Source organism: Mya arenaria, chromosome 13 (genome assembly GCF_026914265.1).
Source record: "Mya arenaria isolate MELC-2E11 chromosome 13, ASM2691426v1".
NCBI classification, from domain to species: Eukaryota; Metazoa; Mollusca; class Bivalvia; order Myida; family Myidae; genus Mya; species Mya arenaria.
This window is the reverse complement of record NC_069134.1, coordinates 51,552,012-51,571,185: the sequence shown is the minus strand read 5'-3', so window position 1 is coordinate 51,571,185 and position 19,174 is coordinate 51,552,012. Positions and strand designations below refer to the sequence as shown.

General features: G+C 34.5%; 1 protein-coding gene across 1 annotated transcript; it reads right to left on the bottom strand.

Annotated features, from left to right (window-relative positions):
* Nucleotides 1-1,086: 1,086 nt before the first annotated feature.
* On the bottom strand, nucleotides 1,087-19,174 carry LOC128213897 (ran-binding protein 3-like). Its single transcript, XM_052920012.1, has 15 exons — nucleotides 19,150-19,174; nucleotides 14,897-14,958; nucleotides 13,931-13,955; nucleotides 12,952-13,038; nucleotides 12,595-12,747; nucleotides 11,865-11,942; nucleotides 11,306-11,474; nucleotides 10,625-10,718; nucleotides 9,331-9,502; nucleotides 8,194-8,312; nucleotides 7,599-7,719; nucleotides 6,702-6,841; nucleotides 6,142-6,299; nucleotides 5,712-5,788; nucleotides 1,087-4,270 (listed from the first exon to the last, which is right to left on the bottom strand). Exons 1-15 carry the CDS (start codon nucleotides 19,166-19,168, stop codon nucleotides 4,218-4,220), a joined length of 1,527 nt encoding a protein of 508 aa, XP_052775972.1. The 5' UTR covers nucleotides 19,169-19,174; the 3' UTR covers nucleotides 1,087-4,217.

Sequence of the window (19,174 nt, the reverse complement as noted above, 5' to 3'; positions counted from 1 at the left end):
GGTCATTGCACATCGTCTCAATGAGGACAACATTTGTTCCAAGTCATATGGTAATCCATCAATGCATAAGTAAGTGATAGTGCGGGTATGAGCATGTGTACTCTGACCTTTAAATGTCTCCTGTGACCTTGACCTTTGAGGTATGGACCCAGGTCAAGGTCACTGCACATCATCTTAATGAGGACATTATTTGTACCAAGTAATATGGTCATCCATCAATGCATAAGTAAGTTATAGCGCGGACATGAGCATGTGTACTCTGACCTTTAAATGTCTCGTGTAACCTTGACCTTTGAGGTATGGACCCTGGTCAAGGTCACTGCACATCGTCTCAATGAGGATAACATTTGAACCAAGTAATATGGTTATCCATCAATGCATAAGTAAGTTTTAACGCGGACACGAGTTTGTGTATTATGACCTATAAATGTTTCGTGTGACCTTGACCTTTGAGGTATGGACCCGGGTCAAGGTCACTGCACATCGTCTCAATGAGGACAACATTTGAACCAAGTAATATGGTAATCCATCAATGCATAAGTAAGTTATAGGGCGGACATGAATATGTGTACTCTGACCTTTAAATGTCCCGTGTGACCTTGACCATGAAGGTATGGACCCGGGTCAAGGTCACTGCACATCGTCTCAATGAGGAAAACGTTTGTACCCAATAATATGGTAATCCATCCATGCATAAGTTAGTTATGGACCAGACACCAAATGTTACAGCCAGACGGACGGACAGACAGACTGACAAAGTGCATTCCTATAATCCCCTCCCCACTCCGTGGCGGGGGATTAAAAAGGGGCATAATCAAATGTTTAGTTGAGCCATTGTCATTGAACTTGCTACATATGCACATTGTTGATAATGGAGTAACATGTTAGGTAATCTCAAACATTTTTAGAGCTATGACCAGATTAAAGCTCTTGCACAATGACTCGACATTAACCACCAACGATGCCCACCACACCTGCTTTTTATCTATGTAAAAAACAAATTAATTTTCTTTGACAGACCAGATTAAAATCTGATAAAAAAATCCCCAAAGCATAAATAGGTGAAATTGAAGAAATAACAGCACAAATGTTTAACATTTTATTCAGAAACATATTCTGTTCCACTTAAATGTCACACTTAAAAGCATGTGTGTTAAAATGCCTTTTTAACAATTGATTAAAACAGTGAAAATTGTATTAACTTTATTTGATACAAAACTGGAACATAATGTGATAGAGCACTTGTACATTAAAAAAAGTCATTCATGTGTTGTATTGCACATAATATAAATCACCTGTATTCTCCTTTATTTGTCAAGTGTACATAAATCCTGTAAAAAATATTATAATGTGGTTCCAAACCTCAATTCGGACATGAGAATTGAATGGGAGGAACATGTCCTGTCTATGAGATACAAGTTAATTTATGATGCTGTATTTATAATATGATGCAATTGAACAAGAGATTATGCAATTTGAAATATCTACCATTGAAATTAAGACTTTTGGAAGAATAAGTTTGATTTCTTACTACCAATACGTGTCTGAAGAAATGGTAAAAAGCTTGTATTTTATATGAAATTTAAAGTTTGAGCGAACCTGTCTAACAATTAAACCAGTGCAGACCTGGCATAGCTGATTGCGGTAGCTGTTTACCTGAGGGACTATTCATCAATAATCGTACCGGTATTTGTACGAAGGAGGGATTTGAAACAGTGCTGGGTTGTTTCATCATGAAATGTGGGGTGATTTTGTACCAAAAAGAGATTTCCAACAGTAGTTTTCAGACCAAAAATTTAGCTTAAGTATGAGGGATTCAAGCCCAACTAGGGGTTAAGGGGCTTTGACCCCTCTTAAACTGTTTTCAGAGTCATTTTAACTGTTTCAATGTATTTCTTATTGTTTTTAATGCAAATGCACAGCAAAAATGTATCCTGACTTCAGGATTTATCCAAATGTTTTCATCCCTGAATCAGTGTTGACAATCTATCCTAAGTTATGATATAAATCCTAGGATTCTTGATAAAAAGGCCAGGTACCGGTACTTGAGTTGAAAATCACACCTAGGTACAAAATCTCCCCTAGAATACTCTTTGGAACAAAAGTGGAGAATAAATGTTTATAACACTCAAACTTAGTACTTACAAACCAGGCTTTCCATCTAACATGTACATGAACTTCTTTAATTCCTTTAGTGTTCGATATTATATTTTGCCCAATGTGATGGCAGTATTTTTCCAATGTGCTGTACATTATTTTGGTATATCAGCAGTCGGCCATTACTAATTTTAAAACCAGGTGAATGATAGGTTTAATAAGTGGCTAACCCGGTAGACAAAATATAATCTCGAACATTATACTGGTTAACGGGGTATTAGTATGAATTCTGTAATGGTTAAAGCTTATAAGTAAGAGTTATCCAAATAGATGGTCCAAGAGTCGGCGACAATCCAGGGCCATTTTTTGGTAAATACATACTAATAACCATGAACTATTACAAACCATCAATTTTGTTAACACTTACAAAAGAATCACCAAACAATGACTTCTCAACAATAAGAAAGAGTAATACATTAAACGCAAAATACTAGGTACAAAAAAATCATAATACAGAACAATGTTCTTGAATGGAAAAACTCTTTTGCTGATAGTAATGCCATGATTACACCTAAGAGAACATGTACATATGTATCAATATAGCAAAAAGTTGTTAAGTATTGTAATTTAGCCATGACAACAGTTAGTCAAAAAATATTTCCCTAAAGTCTGAAATATATTCATTATATGCTCATTATAACATATAAATGTTTGAATCATACATTAGGTGAACTATAATCCAAATTATTACAAATTTACAATTTATTTCATATCTGATCATATAGAACTTTTTTATTCAATCATTGTTTTTTTTCTTCAAAAAAGTAATGACAATTTTAAACTATCTATCCTGACCAGCCAGCATAAACCAGATTTGTGTAACTAAATGAAACTTACATTTAGATATCATACTTAGTGGGGAAAACCCCTTAAGAATCTGAGATAGATCGACTATACATGTATCACATCAAAAAGGAGAATATTTTCACTTGTGAAACCACTTAAACCTGTGTATGTGGAACAAAACAATGAACACAAACACAGTCAGAACTACATAGTAGCATTGTCAACATGATTGGGCGACAGAAAACTCGTATATACATCCTATAAATCATGTACAATTTTCACCTTTAAACAGAGCCCTCGCTCTTCTTTGGGGGATAAGGGGCCAGTCGTTTGATGAGGCAATTTCAAACAAATTGGAAAATTTACAAAAATAATTTCGAACTGAATCTGACAACTGTACTTCTTGATACCTTTTAACCAAATTATTTCTCACGGTTAACATACAAATATATCTAATTACTACCACATGATTTTAAATGACTGTTATTTACAGTTTTCTAAAAATGTCTGTCCTGAGGGGGAATTTTGACTTTCATGAGGGTATTAAGGAATCGGGCCATATTTCAGCCCCCAAATAGGCAGATTGAGGGCCCTGTTAAATTATAACACACAAGATCACTAACTACATCTATCTGTTCTACTGTACTACAATAAGTATACCACAAAGTTAAAATGCAATGATCCTGAATTAAATCTCATTTTGAAGAAAACAATTTGTCTTTGATTTCAAATTTTTGTTTAAACTTATACTTTATCTCAAATGACAATTTATATGTTTTATGACAGCCTTCACCCACGGGTGAACACTAGTACATATGTCTTATAAACAAATGAGTGTCATCTTTATAATCAGCGGATATTTGGCTGTTATTAGGCAATTTCAAAAAAAATAATATGTAAAAACATATTGATATATATTAATTACTGGTTTATAGGAAAACATTGACTCATTGGAATCAAATATTAGCACTTTATTAGATAAAGAGAAACATACAGGTGCATAAACAGTTTATCACCGTCAGAATACATTCTTAGATACTGTTTCAAATGAACCAATGAACTTCGAGATAAAGCTCAGTAAACATCAGTGACCAATCAGAATCGAGGAACTCAAGCCAATGATTTTGTGTCCAATGGCAAGATCACAGTTATATCTGACTGATAAGCCTTTCCAATTGTCATACTGTTTGGCTTCAAGAGCATGAGGTCCATACAATGGAATACTGGACTTGTCTTTAGTGGAGGAAACGTCAAGAACCTAAACTGAAGTTTGATCAATCAGAGTCTGTCCGTAGTGTAAACGAGGAAGCTTGACTCTCAGAAGACACTGAAACAGAAAACAATTTTAAATCGAGTGATAGACTCAAAGGACATACTTCTTAAACTTTCATCACTGCCAGAAAATTAAAACAGTCACACAGCTGTCCCAAAAATATACAATGTGTTCTTTTCAAATCAAACTACATGGACATCATATTGTAGTCCATAATAAGGTCTTCAGGGTTAAAGATCACATTTTCAATTATCTCCTCAAAATTCACAAGGGAACAAGAAACCCAACAAGAGCCGTCGTAAGACAGCGCGCTCGACTATGCCGCTTTGACTTAGATTACAATAAGGATGTAATAATACCAAGTTTGGTCTCTTTATGTCAAACCTAACTAAAATTATTCAATACATAAGGTGACATTGATGCTGCCCTCCCACCAGCCCGCCCAAACAATGACGCAAGTCATTCAAATAACTTGATTTCCCATTATGAAAATGTGGTTAAGAATATACAAATATGCCTTTCAAAGGAAATTAAATAAAAATAAAAAAATTCAAGGGCCATAATTTTTATTTAGGCTTAAAACGTGTTTCATGTTGTAAGATGGTCGTAAATAATTTTGAATTTTATTAAGTGCATTTAATTAACGGTATAGAAGTTTTTTTTATTAAAATCCCAACTTGCCCTTAACTTTAACCTAAGTTCCATAGTCAATCAGGGGCAATAATTTAAAAAAAAAAAAAATATGGAGTTATCTAACCTCATTATGTGATGGCTCTGAATATCTGTGTGAAGTATTAAGTCAATTGAATGAATGGTATTGGAGTTTTAAGTGAAAATCCCAACTTGCCCTTAACTTTAACCGAAGTTCCATAGTCAATCAGGGGTCATAATTTGTAAAAAAAATATGGAGTTATCTAACCTCATTATGTGATGGCTCTGAATATCTGTGTGAAGTATTAAGTCAATTGAATGAATGGTATTAGAGTTTTAAGTGAAAATCCCAAACTTGCCCTAAAATTTTAACCTGCCCTAAAACTTTCACCTAAGTCAATCAGGGGCCATAACTTGAATTTAGGATAATATGGAGTTATGTAACCTCATTGTGTGATGGTCCTGAACAACTGTGTGAAGTATTAAGTCAATTGAACAAAGGATATAGAAGTTATTAATAAATATTCCAACTTGCCCTAAAACTTTAACCTAAGTTCCATAGTCAATCAGGGGCCATAATCTGTGTAAAGAATAATATGGAGTTATCTAACCTCATCATGTGATGGCCCTGAACAAATACGTGATGTATTAAGTCAATTCAATGTAGGGTATTGGACTTATAAGTGAAAATTCCAACTTGCCCTAAAACTTTAACCAGACGCTGTATTAAGCTTATTTTCAGATTTTAATGTATCTCCCAAGTTTACCGCCAACTGCTACCCTGTTATTCCTGCTATCTTTTTAAGTACGCTGACTTCCTATAATCAAAATGTAAGCCTCATACCTTCAGTTTCTGGGTCGACCACACTGCTGTCAGATTCCTCTCTTACCCGGGGAGGGCAGTCTTCCTCACCTGACTTCCTGTAATCATAAGTATAATACTTAGCTTTAAAGAAATCGTGCAGCATACGAGTTGTATGATTGGTCTATTGCAAAGCTAGTAACACAAGAGTGCTGCAGAGCCAACGCTCATGAGATGTGTTTAAGTCGAAATGGAGGCATAACTCAACAATTATTAAATTATTAAAGAGTTATTGACCTTGCTGTACATGTGTGTATTGACTCTGGCAACATGTATACCAAGTTCCATCTGAATATCTTGAACTTAAAATTGAATTTTAAATTTGCCCAGGTTCAAGTTTTTGAATGCCAACTAGGAAAGGCTATAACAACACCATGACTAATATTTGAATAATGTTTAATCTTAAAACTACTTGATTTTCTTGAGTGAGGTTTCATCTGTTGGAGATTCTGGCTCGGCCTTGCGTTTCTCTGTGCCATGGGAGGCTTGAAGCTTTTCCTCCTGGACCCTGAGCTGCTGCACCCTCCAGTCCAGGGCTCGCAAAAGGTTTTCTGTGTCCTTGGGATTGGTCTGGGTAAAAAAATGCGGGTAATAAATGTAGATCATACCAAGACTGAATTTGATAAACAAAAGTATCCAAGAGTGAAGATTACTCCCATATGTCATTAGGACATAGGATGTTGAAATATTTGAAATTAATTACATCCTAAACATAGAAGTACATCTTATGATCAATTTTTGTGACCTGATGCAAAAATTGGTGTTTTTTGAGTGTGAAATTTAGGTTGCAAGTATTATTTAGTCTGTGGTAAAATACTTTAAACATTGATTACAAAACACACCACTATAAGAAATATTCTTTATTCTGACACCTTTATTACCCATGCCTGTAATCCTGTTAATTTTCTGGCTTGCCAATATTACTAACATGTACTAACTTGCTAAAGGTATTTAACTGATTTAATAACATACCACAATAAGAAAGACTTTTCTGCCACCATCACCATCAGTGCCAGTAATTCTCACACTTTTCTGGCTCGCCCGATCCACCGTCATGGCTGGCCAGATTTTCGTATTCAGTATCAGTCGGAGACTACCCTGAGTGCGCATCACTGCAAACAATACATTTTGGTATTAAATATAAAGAACTGCAATGTACATTGTAGCTCAGTTATCAAACCGAGACTACTGGTTATATGGATAACATTTAGGGTTTTAATTGCAAATTCATTTTACAAGCCATTATTCTATACTACCCTAACAAACCTATAGACCCATTATTCAGCTGATTTTCAAGCCAATGCAAGTCATCCCTTACCTGACCTATCAAAAGCAAAAACTGTGAACAATTTTATGGAAACATGGGCATAACAAATATAAATCAATATTACAAACAGGCTTGTAAAATTGCTATTGCAAAACCTAGGGTACAATTAGTGTGTAATACACAATAATCACCCAACTGAGGTGTCTGCTTCTTAAAATTGGTCACCAAGGCCAGACACGGGATATATATCGAGGCTTCTCCATCCCTGATGGGGCTGATATCCATAACCTTTTGTGTGAGAGGCAGGCACCACTGGATCACTTCACCCCTTGATGACCTGCTGGGTGAGAGGCAGGCACCCATACCACTGGATCACTTCACCCCTTGATGACCTGCTGGGTGAGAGGCAGGCACCCATACCACTGGATCACTTCACCCCTTGATGACCTGCTGGGTGATCTTTTTGAGAGGCCTTGAAAACTTACCCTCGTCAGGACTCTTACTTTAAGCTCATGCCCTTTATGGTGATAGGCAGAAACCCATACTATTTTGGCATAAGATCAATCTAACTCAAACTTAATAATAACTGAAAGCCCACTTACACAATCGAGACTGGAAGGTATTGGAGGATTCACATCTCATGTCATTAAGCCGCAGTAAACCAGTGCCCCGCTCTATCCAGTTTTGATCGTCACCATCAAATACAAACAGCTTACCATTTGTCTGAAATACATAGGACCCGTCTGAATTAGAAATATGCCAATATATCAATCCCACAATATGATAAACTGTGATATGAAATTGATGATACCAATATATTGTATTTAAAAATACCTATATCTTATTACATGAAACAAAATTTTGCATGCCAAACTTCAAAATTTATTAAAAAAATTTTTTTTAACCATGTCCATTTCACAATGGTTTTTACAATGTTGTTACTCGTAAGTGATTGTATAAGCTATTTAAATGATTTTATCCAGGAAAATCTATATCTTGTAACAATTCTGGAAAGAAATTACGAACTATTGGTTTAAATATCCGTGATGAATTGCATGGTTAATGTAATTATCGAGAAAATGAATGCAGTTGTGATGACATCAATCGCGCAATTCATTCCTGAAATAATTGTTGGAGTTATTGCCTTGCAGGGTAATCAAAACTTCAACGGACTGAAGCCTGTTCAACACCTCTCACCTGTATAACATTGGATTCATTTTCTTCCCCAGTGACCACTTCAACCTTCTGTAGCTCAGTTTTGCGCCCATGTGTCAACTGGTACTCTCGCGCTGACTCTTCTAATGTCTTATTATGATCTAAAACATGCATTCAGTTTTTAATATCTTACCATTAAACATTTTATTTTTTAATGTTATGCTAACAGTTTCTCGACATCAAACCTTTCTGTACTGGCCATTAATGTTTTCCTACCGATATTTCAAGTACGCCTCGTGTTGTTATGAAGAAATTCTGTAATCATATACATGCAGTCTTAATATAAATTTTTGGGTTTATAGCTTTGTAATTAAATATCAAACTTAAACTATTCCAAATATTTAATGGAAGTGCTGATTGACAAGACGAGTTTCTTGATATTCAAACTTGCACGGAATACGTGAAGTCAGATAAAACCTTAAAATACTTTTGGCTGTCCTTGTTTAAGGTGATTTGATACTCATTAAATGCTCCTGACTGTAGAAATTGCAAAAAAAAATATTTATAAATATAAATCATGCATCTTTTGATCCTAGTGATTTCATGGCATGGTACAATATAAGGGTTGTAGAATGTGATAAGATTAACAAGTCAATGAGATAGCTCAGTAGATAGCACTTTAAACCAACAGTCAGTGTTTCTAGCCCCACACCTAGGACATATTTTTGTACAGTTAAAATGTTATTTTATGAAACCCATTTGCTTTTCATGGGCTGTTAAAAGAATTGCAAAGATATTGGAAAGAGAATTATTCTGCTTTTTTGTGAAAATAGACAGAGTGACCGACTATTATTTGTATCATTCCTGCGAAATTCTCTTTAAGTGTTGTTTTCATGATCATCAAAATTTCAACACCTCTCCTTGAACAAATCTCAGAGAATCAAGTTCAAATTGGGAATCATAAAATATAACCTTTATAAATGATAAACAAAGTTAAACACCCAATACATAGTTTTCATTTGAACTGTTTTGTGTATGCATGTTGTAGCGTCACTTTCAAGAAGCCAATGAGAACTCGGGTGAAGATTTCTCATCTCACTAGCAAGATCGTCTGCAAGAAATATTTTGCAAGCCAATGATCTGTTCTAATTGTATGTTAAGAATCTTAATTTAACAAACCAGAATTTGACTGTTCCACAGTGTTAGTGGAATCTGGAGAAGATACTCCGTTCTTTTCTTCAGATGCATCGTCCCCGGAGTCTCCCTCCTTGAATTGCACCCGTTCTGCTAGATTTTCCCCAAACACAAAGCCTGAACTGCTCACATGTCCTTTTGGCGATGTGTGAACACCCTGTACAAAAAACATGAACATCAATTCCATACCTAGGAAGCTTAAACTTTCCATACTTACCTATCTTAGCTTGATTGTGAATGATATGAACCACTCTGAAGTACCTTGTCTTGGTAAAAACAAGTACTGACTGTAATTTCTTAAACCAAGATTTAGTCCCTTAAATATCAAGATGAAGCTTAGCTGGTTATTTTTGATTTGGTCTAGTTTTGAAGAGTTCTAAAACTTTTAAAGTTTTTTTTAATGATGATTACAATATCTAAAACCATTTTTCATTTATTTAATTACATTTTAAGTGTTTGGGCTGTAAAATCAAATATGAGGCTTATGGTTGCTGACCGACGTTCCTAGGTTTTGAAATCACAGCACACATGCAAACCATTGACAATCTACATGTTGCACTTTTATTGAGTCTTTATGGTCTATGATTTATTTTTACAAAACACTTAAATGATAAATATCCCTTATGTTTTGTTTTTTTTCCTTTTCAAACTTAAACTGTGTAAAAATAACATAGTGTTTACAGTTAGATGCAAAAGTTGAGTACTTCCATGATCATAACTGAGGCATACTAAGTGAGGTCCTAATAAAATCTTTCTGTTGATAAACTTGTTTGAAAGTTATTGGCAATAAGCCATGTCCATTGAAAAATAAAAAAATAAAAGATATCTTGTGAAATCAACTATGAGGGCCTCATATATTTGTATCAAGTGATCGATTAGGACACCTGGCCCCCACATAGAGAAGAAGCTTGACAGCACTAAGAGAATGCCCCACCTAGAGAAGGGGCTTGTCAATCTTCGGAACTTTCCTCATTCCATGTTACAAGATTTAAGATGATGCTTTATCCTTAACCTTTTCCTTGAAGATTTTTTTATTTTATTTTCATTTGTCAAAAACTGCCATGGTTTATAAGTGTTTCATCACGAAAAAAAATATGCCTTCTTATATAGGCAATTGAAAACAGCTACTCAGCTTGAACCTTCTAACATGTCTTTCATGTCCAATCATTAATTTCATCACAAAGAATTTCATTACAAAGAAAACAACATGACTGTATTCATAAAATACTTGAAAGAATGTTATCTGTAAAACGCACTATTGAGAATACAATCTACAAACCGTGACTTTTTCAGTGAGGTTTTCCCCCAGTATATTTTCACCCGCATCAGTGTTACTGCCCACTTTCCCAGGGCTGCTACTGCTGTCAACTGTCCTAAAATGTGGGAGAATTTTGTAAATGTTCAATTTCATAAGTACAAGTACATTCGATATTCGAGTTCATGATATCTACAATTTATATAGGAGCAAAGTTCTGACACAAACTGGTATTGGAGATTCAAGTTGGATTCCATATTCATGTTTTTACTTGCCATTTTTTTCTAAATTACCAGGGCCTTAACCTTTTTTCACTAAAATAGGTTTTTTGAATATAATATTGGACTCCCTATTAAGATTTTCTGACCAGCATCCATGCTTTTAAAGATCAAAGCATATTAATTTCTTTTTAAATACATCATTCTTCATTTCTAGGAAAATTTGGAAAACTCAAATCAAACAACACAGCCTTGACCTCCCTTTCCAAAATGGTGGTGAAAAAAAAATGGTATTGTCTGTGCTATTCCATGCAATTAACATAAAACATTTAATTTTATGACATAAAACCTGCCTGTCTGAAAGCCTGCCCACTGTGAATGATCACATTTATATCCAATATAAAAAATAGGCATTTAAAAAGGGTGAGTGTCCACCTTAGAAACATCATTCTAAACAGAACTAAAATAAATCCCTGATTGGCCATACTTTTGACCATCAGTGTGTTCCTTGAGTGCAGCCTGGAATAGATTATCTCCCTTGCTATCAGACGAGGCCTCCTCGGAGCCGGCTCCAACTCCCACTCCAAACAGCTTCATTACCGGGACAGGAGCGTCGGCTGAGCTTGCCTCGTTCTCCTTCTCAACCTCTTCTTGATCTGTCAAGATTATAAATAGATAGATTTATTTAGATAGAATTATTTCAGTAAGGAATGCACATACATGGACATTTAAAATAAACAACATGTATAGTAAATAACATTATACATATGTTCAATAGCCATGACAGGCACACCGAACCAAGGATGACACAAAAGAGAGAAACTCTTAATCTTATTTCCATTGTGGTCCTTTGTTTTGGTGGCTTGGTTGATTATTTAATGTGAATTTTTTTTAAGCACTATACAAATATTATCTAGCTTGCCTCGTTCTAATTCTCAGCCCACAGGCCCTACATTGTTCTAGTTGTTCATCTATAATTGTGCTTGTTTTCGAAAAACTTAAGATAAAGATAAAATATTAAACAAGCTTTCAAACAAATACAATACCTTTCCCTAAGGCCTTTGTTGGATCAGGTAGTTTGGCTGGCTTTAGCAGAGATGAGACAGTTGTCTGACCAGAAGATACTGGAAAGTGCATAAACACTCTGGTTGGGTAAGTTATTCATAACAATGTTGGTTATACTACAGTATGCAAATGAAATTATTACTGGAACATAGCATAATCGCAATGCTATTTGTCACCAAAGAGACAGTCAATTTCTACCGCCTCCATACCCAGTTCATGTTTGGATGCTTTCCAGGGTAATTAGCGGACCTCTTCAATAGTAAGTTCTACGCGATACCAAAAAAATATGACAATTGGCAGGCTCAAGATATTACACTTGATTTCGAAATTCACTTGGTTGTTTAAGGTGGAGCAAATGCCACAAATGCTTCAAAACAAGACATAATACCGTCGACACAATGAAACTCCATCAGAGTTTCTTACCGGGTATTCAGATTTTTTTACTTTCAACAACAGATTAAACCTAAATCTAATGTGTTAAAGAATAAAATTCAGAAAAACAATCTGCAATCTCAAAGAATCATAAATGAAAACATAAGATGACTGGTTAATATTGTAGGAATTTTAATTCAACAAATAGCAACCCTTCCAGCTAACTGAGGTATCACATCAACACAAAATGGCTGGTTCCAAGAGGTTCCAAGCCAAGCATCCCTCACCACAAAATTCACATAACAAACATGTGTTATTTACAATGCCTGTATTCTGTACCTTCTGATCTGTTGTTCTGTGGGTGTGGTGAAAGTGCGGAGGGGCGGAGTACAAATTTGGCGTTGTTGGCACTCATCGTGAAACTGTTGTTGGACGTGGACACTATGTCCTGTCTTAATGATGGACGCATGCCAAATGGATTAAGACTTGGGGCTGAAAGTATGTTACAGGAACATCAGAAGTAGATTTCGCATGAGATTTAAGTTTTACAATGGGATTGTTAAAATGCAATTTATATAATTTTGGTAAAGATATTTTGATCGATTATTGATAAATCAAAAAAATGTTAAAACATGATAATATCTATGCAAACAATTATATTATTTAAATAACAAAAGGTATCACAAGAGTACATACAACTGATTGTAGGAACAAATTTGGCAGCTTTCACCGGCTGAAAGGGATTGGGCTTGGGGGAGTGGCAGGAACTACTTACACCGTCACCTGGAATGGGGATAGTAGGTTTAAGTCAAAATTTACTTACAGGGTTAAGTTTCAATTATCAAAAAAATCACGCAAACCCTGCATTGATCAAATTTTTACAAGCTTCCTCATATTAATCATTTTAAAGGTAGAAATCTGGGCTAATTCTTCAAAATCCTAATATCAACAAAAAATCTGCAAAATGAACATGAATGGGCGCCCCCTTAATTTTTCTACAAACCATTCCAACATGACCTTGACCTTTGACAGCCAAAACTCAACATGAAGTTGTTTAAATTGATTGATCGGAAATGTAAGTAAGTTGCTAACATCAAAGCAGTCGCTGTCTAACAAAGTAACTTCTATGTTTCTGTTATGCTTTGCAGGCGACACAATGCCAGTGATGGATCATCCTTTTCACTATTCAACAAACAAACAGTTCAACATTAAACTCTTAAAAGACTTTTTCTTTATGATCTGCATGCCTTTTACATTATGTTATGTCAGCACATCAAGCTAGTGTTTACTGTTATCTTTATAACTGTTTCTTTTATAGAACATAACCCTAAAGGTACAAAGATTAATTTTGAATATACACGTAAAATATCTTCATACACAATGTGTGTAAACAACACAATGCCAGATCTGTTATAACCATCAGAGTTGTTCCTTGCTTCGGTTTATATAACATCCAGTCTTAGTGTTTATATGTAATAAGAACATGCACGTAAATAAACTGCTAAAACAACCTTAGTTCAATCCAAATATGCAGTAATTTTTGTTTGTTTTGCATCCTAATGCAATTGTCTGTTACTAATAACCTATTATTCTTAAAAAATATAATGCCTAGGACTATCAGTTTTTCAGTGGATAAATTTATTAAAGTTTTAACATTCTCCTGAAATTATATTACCTGATACAGAAGAAACTTCAGATTCCTGAAAGAAAAAAAAAATGTTTATATTAACATGTATAAGTGTAAACATGACAAAGAGAAAATAAGAGTAAATGTTATGATAAATTTGGTTTTGCTACAAAATCTCAAGAAAGTCATCTCTCACAAAATATACCTGTCCTAATTATAGAACACCAAAGCTGGTGGTGATAATTAGTTGCACATAAAGTCAAATTCAGAGAGGGGACACTGTACATACTTTGACAATTTCAGTGCCAGAACTCTTGAGTGACTGAGGCAACATGACTGGTTATCAAACCTGACTAGAGATGTTCTGCCAATACACATTCTGACCAAAGTTGGTTATGATTGGACAAAACTTCATAAGTTATTAAATCAGACAAGATCCATTTTAGGTAATTCATACACAGAGCAATCACTCTTGAGTAACTAAGAGTGATATAGCTGGTTATCGAATTTGTCTGAGATATCATGCCCATACACATTCCGTCCAAATTTGTTCATGATTGGACAAAGAATTCTAAAGTAATAATTAGACAAGAACAAATTTAGACAAGATATATTATTTAAAAGGCAATAACTCTTGATTGACAGTCAGACTAGAGTGATATGGCTGTCAAAATAACTTGTATTCAGTCATCGAAATAAGCCTTTTGGATAAACAAGCCCGAATTCCTATACTAATGCTTGGTATTATATTTTTGAACAAGCCCTTGTGCTAATTTTGACCACTGTGTATTAGGTATGACAATACACATCTGATCAAATTTGATGATGACTGGACAAAGGCTTCCAATGTTATTCAGCAGACAACATACTGGACGCTTCCCGCCCACGCTGCAGGTAAAACTATTATGTCACATTTTGTTAAAACAGGCACATAAAAGTTTTGTTTAAATTAAATTTGTTCCCACACTTAAAAAAAAAAACAATTGGTAAATGTGGCAAAGTACATGTACATACACTGGTACTTTCCGCTATTGGTTGACCTGTGTCTGGGCATTTCTTACTGCTCTCTGCTTCAGCTTAAAAGAAGAAAAAATATAAATTATTCAACAATTATATCTATATATAAATGTAGATCTAAAAAAAATAGTGTGTATTACAGGAATGTAGGACGAAGTGAACCACTTCCCTGGAGTGAACCAGGACTAAGTGAACCACTTGGTGAGACGAAGTGAACAATCTATATGTTATATAGGGAATATTCTCTTAATGCAGTATTATGTTTCAGAGTTTATTTTCCTGAGTATAAATGATTTAATAGATAACATGAATAAATTGTTTTAATCATATCAAAGTGTTTATTTATTAGATTTATGTATTTTGATATACTGTGAAATCATTTATAATCGTTGGCATGAAATTTCGTGGTTTGCCGAAAAAATAACAATTTCGTGGGTACTTGAATTCGTGGTTTTTCATTTTTGAAAAAAATAAATAATCGAAACTGCGATCGTCTTAGATCGACTTCATTACTTCCACGCGCTGACCTGTGGTTTCTTTCTTCTACGTCACTCGGTTTATGACACTCACTAAAGTGGTACGACATGCCAATTAGTGCATATATCCATGTCAATTATCGATTTAATTGGAAATTAAGGTCATAAAAGAAGATGAACCCTGATCCTAAATACAGAAAGGCGAAGTCATTGAATGTCAATTAAGAATTTTGCAAACTGTGAAAACACCGAAAATGTGCGTTAATTACAGTAAACAATCCCTAAAGATAGCTGATGTTTACAAATTCAATCACTTTTGAATATCATCTCATTTCAATATTTATTCACACGTAATGTTTAATAAGTATATTGAATGCCTTGTTTTGTACATTGTCACGATGGGTGCTCAGTAACATCTTGTAAACCTGGAGATTTTCATGAATAGCACACCTTTAAAATTATTTCGTTTATTATTTGTTAAAGGGAGTTATAATATATTAACAAAACAATGATAGTAAGATAAACAGTGAGATGGATATTCAGGATGTATACTGCGGCCTCTCTAACGAATAAACTAGAGTATGTACATAGCATGGCCATTGAAAAAGTGAATAGAGGGTGTATATTTCGTTGGATTTTGAATTCGTGGATCACCCAACCCACGAACATTAATGCCCCACGAACATTAATGATTTCACAGTAACAATGTTTTCAGCATGTAATTTTATATACAGCACATCTATTAATATGACAGCCAGATCATAACTGGTAGGATTATACTGTGTACAAGTACCTCTACAAAATGGTCATAAAACTAATTCTATCACTATATACAGTACACTCCACGCGGAACTACCACTTTCCTCGGTGACTCGGAGGCGTTTTTAATTTATCGCGGATTTCCGCCGAGTACGCAACCTTTTTCCTCGCTAAATTTCGCCGAGTTGCACCGAGTCAATCATTTTCTATGGAGGGTTTTATTGCCGGTAGCGCCGGTGATCGTATCGATTTATTGACCTAATCGCGGAACTCCGCGTGTTGTGCATAGCTACTACAGTACATTGCTTCTGTTAAAACAGTATTAAATAATTAAATAATTAATTTTTCAAAGTACAGTAAGTTTCTTTTTAACAACAATTATCGAAAATTTCCATATCAATTTTCATCAGCATCGTCAAACAACTGTTGTTTTTCACATTATGTAATTAAAAGATATACCATAGCGTGCGTTTGTGTTTGTCATTGTTATCTTTCTCTTACTATATTAAGGTGTTGAGAACTTAAATTAGATTGGAGTAATGAAGGTGTTGAGAACTTTGTAAGTGTGAATATTTTTCGGTCTTTTTTCCTAATTTGCATTTTACCTGACTTATTAATTTATCCGTAGTTATCAATGGTTCTAAACTTATTTATTACGCATATAAGTGTAAATCCTTTATCAAGTTAATTAAAATCCCATTCAACACCATTTTATACATGCATTGAAATGAATAACACATTCTATCGGCTTCAGATCAAACAGTCACTCTGTGTGACGTCACATAACTCACATTTTTACCCACGAGGATCTCATGGAGAGCATGTATATTGTTATGCAGGATTAATGAGTCTGAGTGGTGTTTTCGAATGTAACTGGAGTATTGCATTTCCAACTTTAATTCATCACATTAATTAGTTACCTATATCATTGAATGTGTTGACTTTTATTGATGATTCAATAAGTATAACTGTACATAATTGCTTCTTACAGTCTATAAGTGTGGTATAAGATAAGCGAAATAAATTATTTTTATAAACAATTACGGGTGTAGCAAAAATTATCAAATAAATTAAACAAAATTAGATATAGTGGGAGATTCTTATCGGTTTTCCTCCGAGTTTCGCGGTGTTTTTACCTCCGAGTAACGCGGCGATTGTAATTATACGGCCCACTGATCAGCCTCGGTGGGTGAACGAGTAAAAACGCCGAGGAAAGAGGATTATGATCAATTGGATGTCGTGTCCGCGATGAATGAAATCCGCCGAGGAAAACGGAAAATGGTAGTTCCGCGTGGAGTGTACTGTAGTTAGACTTCAATATCTTTCAATTTAAAATCAATTGTGGAATCAAAGTGAGAGGTTTATTATTTAACAACAAGGAAAAATCGCAGATATACATGACAAAATTGTCAAGCAATTTATAATCGGACAACTACTATTCTAACATTTGATTTGTTTTCAAGCATTTAGTATTGTAAACAAAATTGATTGTCAATGATATATCAATAAGGCACACACAGACCAGGGGTAAGTTGTGAAGGCACAGTGCTATTGGGAGTACCTGAAAAGCAGCTCTTCTTACTAAAGAAACAACCCTGATTTGTTGAAACTGTTGCTTCTAACAAAATATACTGCTAAATGAAATAGCTTGGCATTTACAACTTAATTCGCTATATGCAACAACAAAAAATAACAATTTCTTTGAAAAGTTTGACAGATACATTTATAATGGGATTATATGTAGGCAAGTGAATGTTTATGATTTTTTTAAACTTTGTCTCAACAAAGTCAACTTTAAATTGAGTCTGTAGTCTAAAATAATAGACGTGTTATACGGGATTCTTCCAATCCCTAACGTCTAAACGGGAATGTGCCAAAAACGGGGGTGTTTTAAAAATATTGAAATTGTTTTAAATGAAGTATTTTATGGTTGAAATTGATCATAAAGAGTTATATTAATATTTTACAATGTAAGTGAAACGTTATTTTGCACTAAACAAGCATTTAATGCATTAAAACAAGTTGTTTACCTTTCGAATAAAACGAAAGTTGACTGACACAGAAAACAATTATGCGAAGGGGAACAACTCGATACAATCGTAATAACTCGGCCTCCTCCGACAAAGCTTCGAGATAGACCTCGTTACACAACCGTAACAACTCGGCCATGGCCGAAATGTTCCGAGCGATTTAAAACTGTGCCCTGAAGCCTTGCAGGTGCCCTTCATGTATATATCGTTATGTTTTGACAGAATGAAATGAAGAAAAGCCGTCAAACTCATAATTATAAGTTGGATATTTATTTTTTGTGTACGGAACTAATATAAAATAACATTATCTGGCAATATTTCTTGTTTTTATGATATTTTATAGACGCTATGTGCTTTAACCCGGAATCCTGATCGGAACAACTACCCACTTTTGATACTAAACAATTTGTACGTGAAGGATTTGCCATATCAAAAATCTAAAAAAAATCTGTCAACGTGCAATTATTTGGACTAATTGAGTCTGTAGCTTGTGATGAACTTTAAATTGAGTCTGTAGCTCTCACCAGAAATTTTGTGAAACATAGGTCCAATATAAGTTCTTTAGATGCTTTTACAAAAAACAGGACATACAGAGAACATCTGACAATGTCAGTACAACTTACAAATGTATCACCAGGAACATAAAAAACAGCTAGTAAAGTTCCAAACAGAATTTACCTAAGAATCATAAACTGCTTATGCACCGCAGTGGACTAGACAGTGTTCGAAGTCGTAATATAATTGCTATGCCTAGTAGCAGAAAGCAAAAATAGAAATATTTTATTTTCGGAAATTTCACTGGAAAAATAAGGAAAGTCAACAAACTACAGAGATTTAAGTTTGACGAGCTTTAACATTGTAAATGGTCAATTGACTTATGGAATCATGTGCATATGTGTGCAATGAGTACATCTGCTTTTTGTTATTTGGCAACATCGCTTCAAAACTTCGCCAGACTAACTTTATCTAGAGTTTTCGCGCTTACCAGAACTAGCATCAGCCATGTTGAA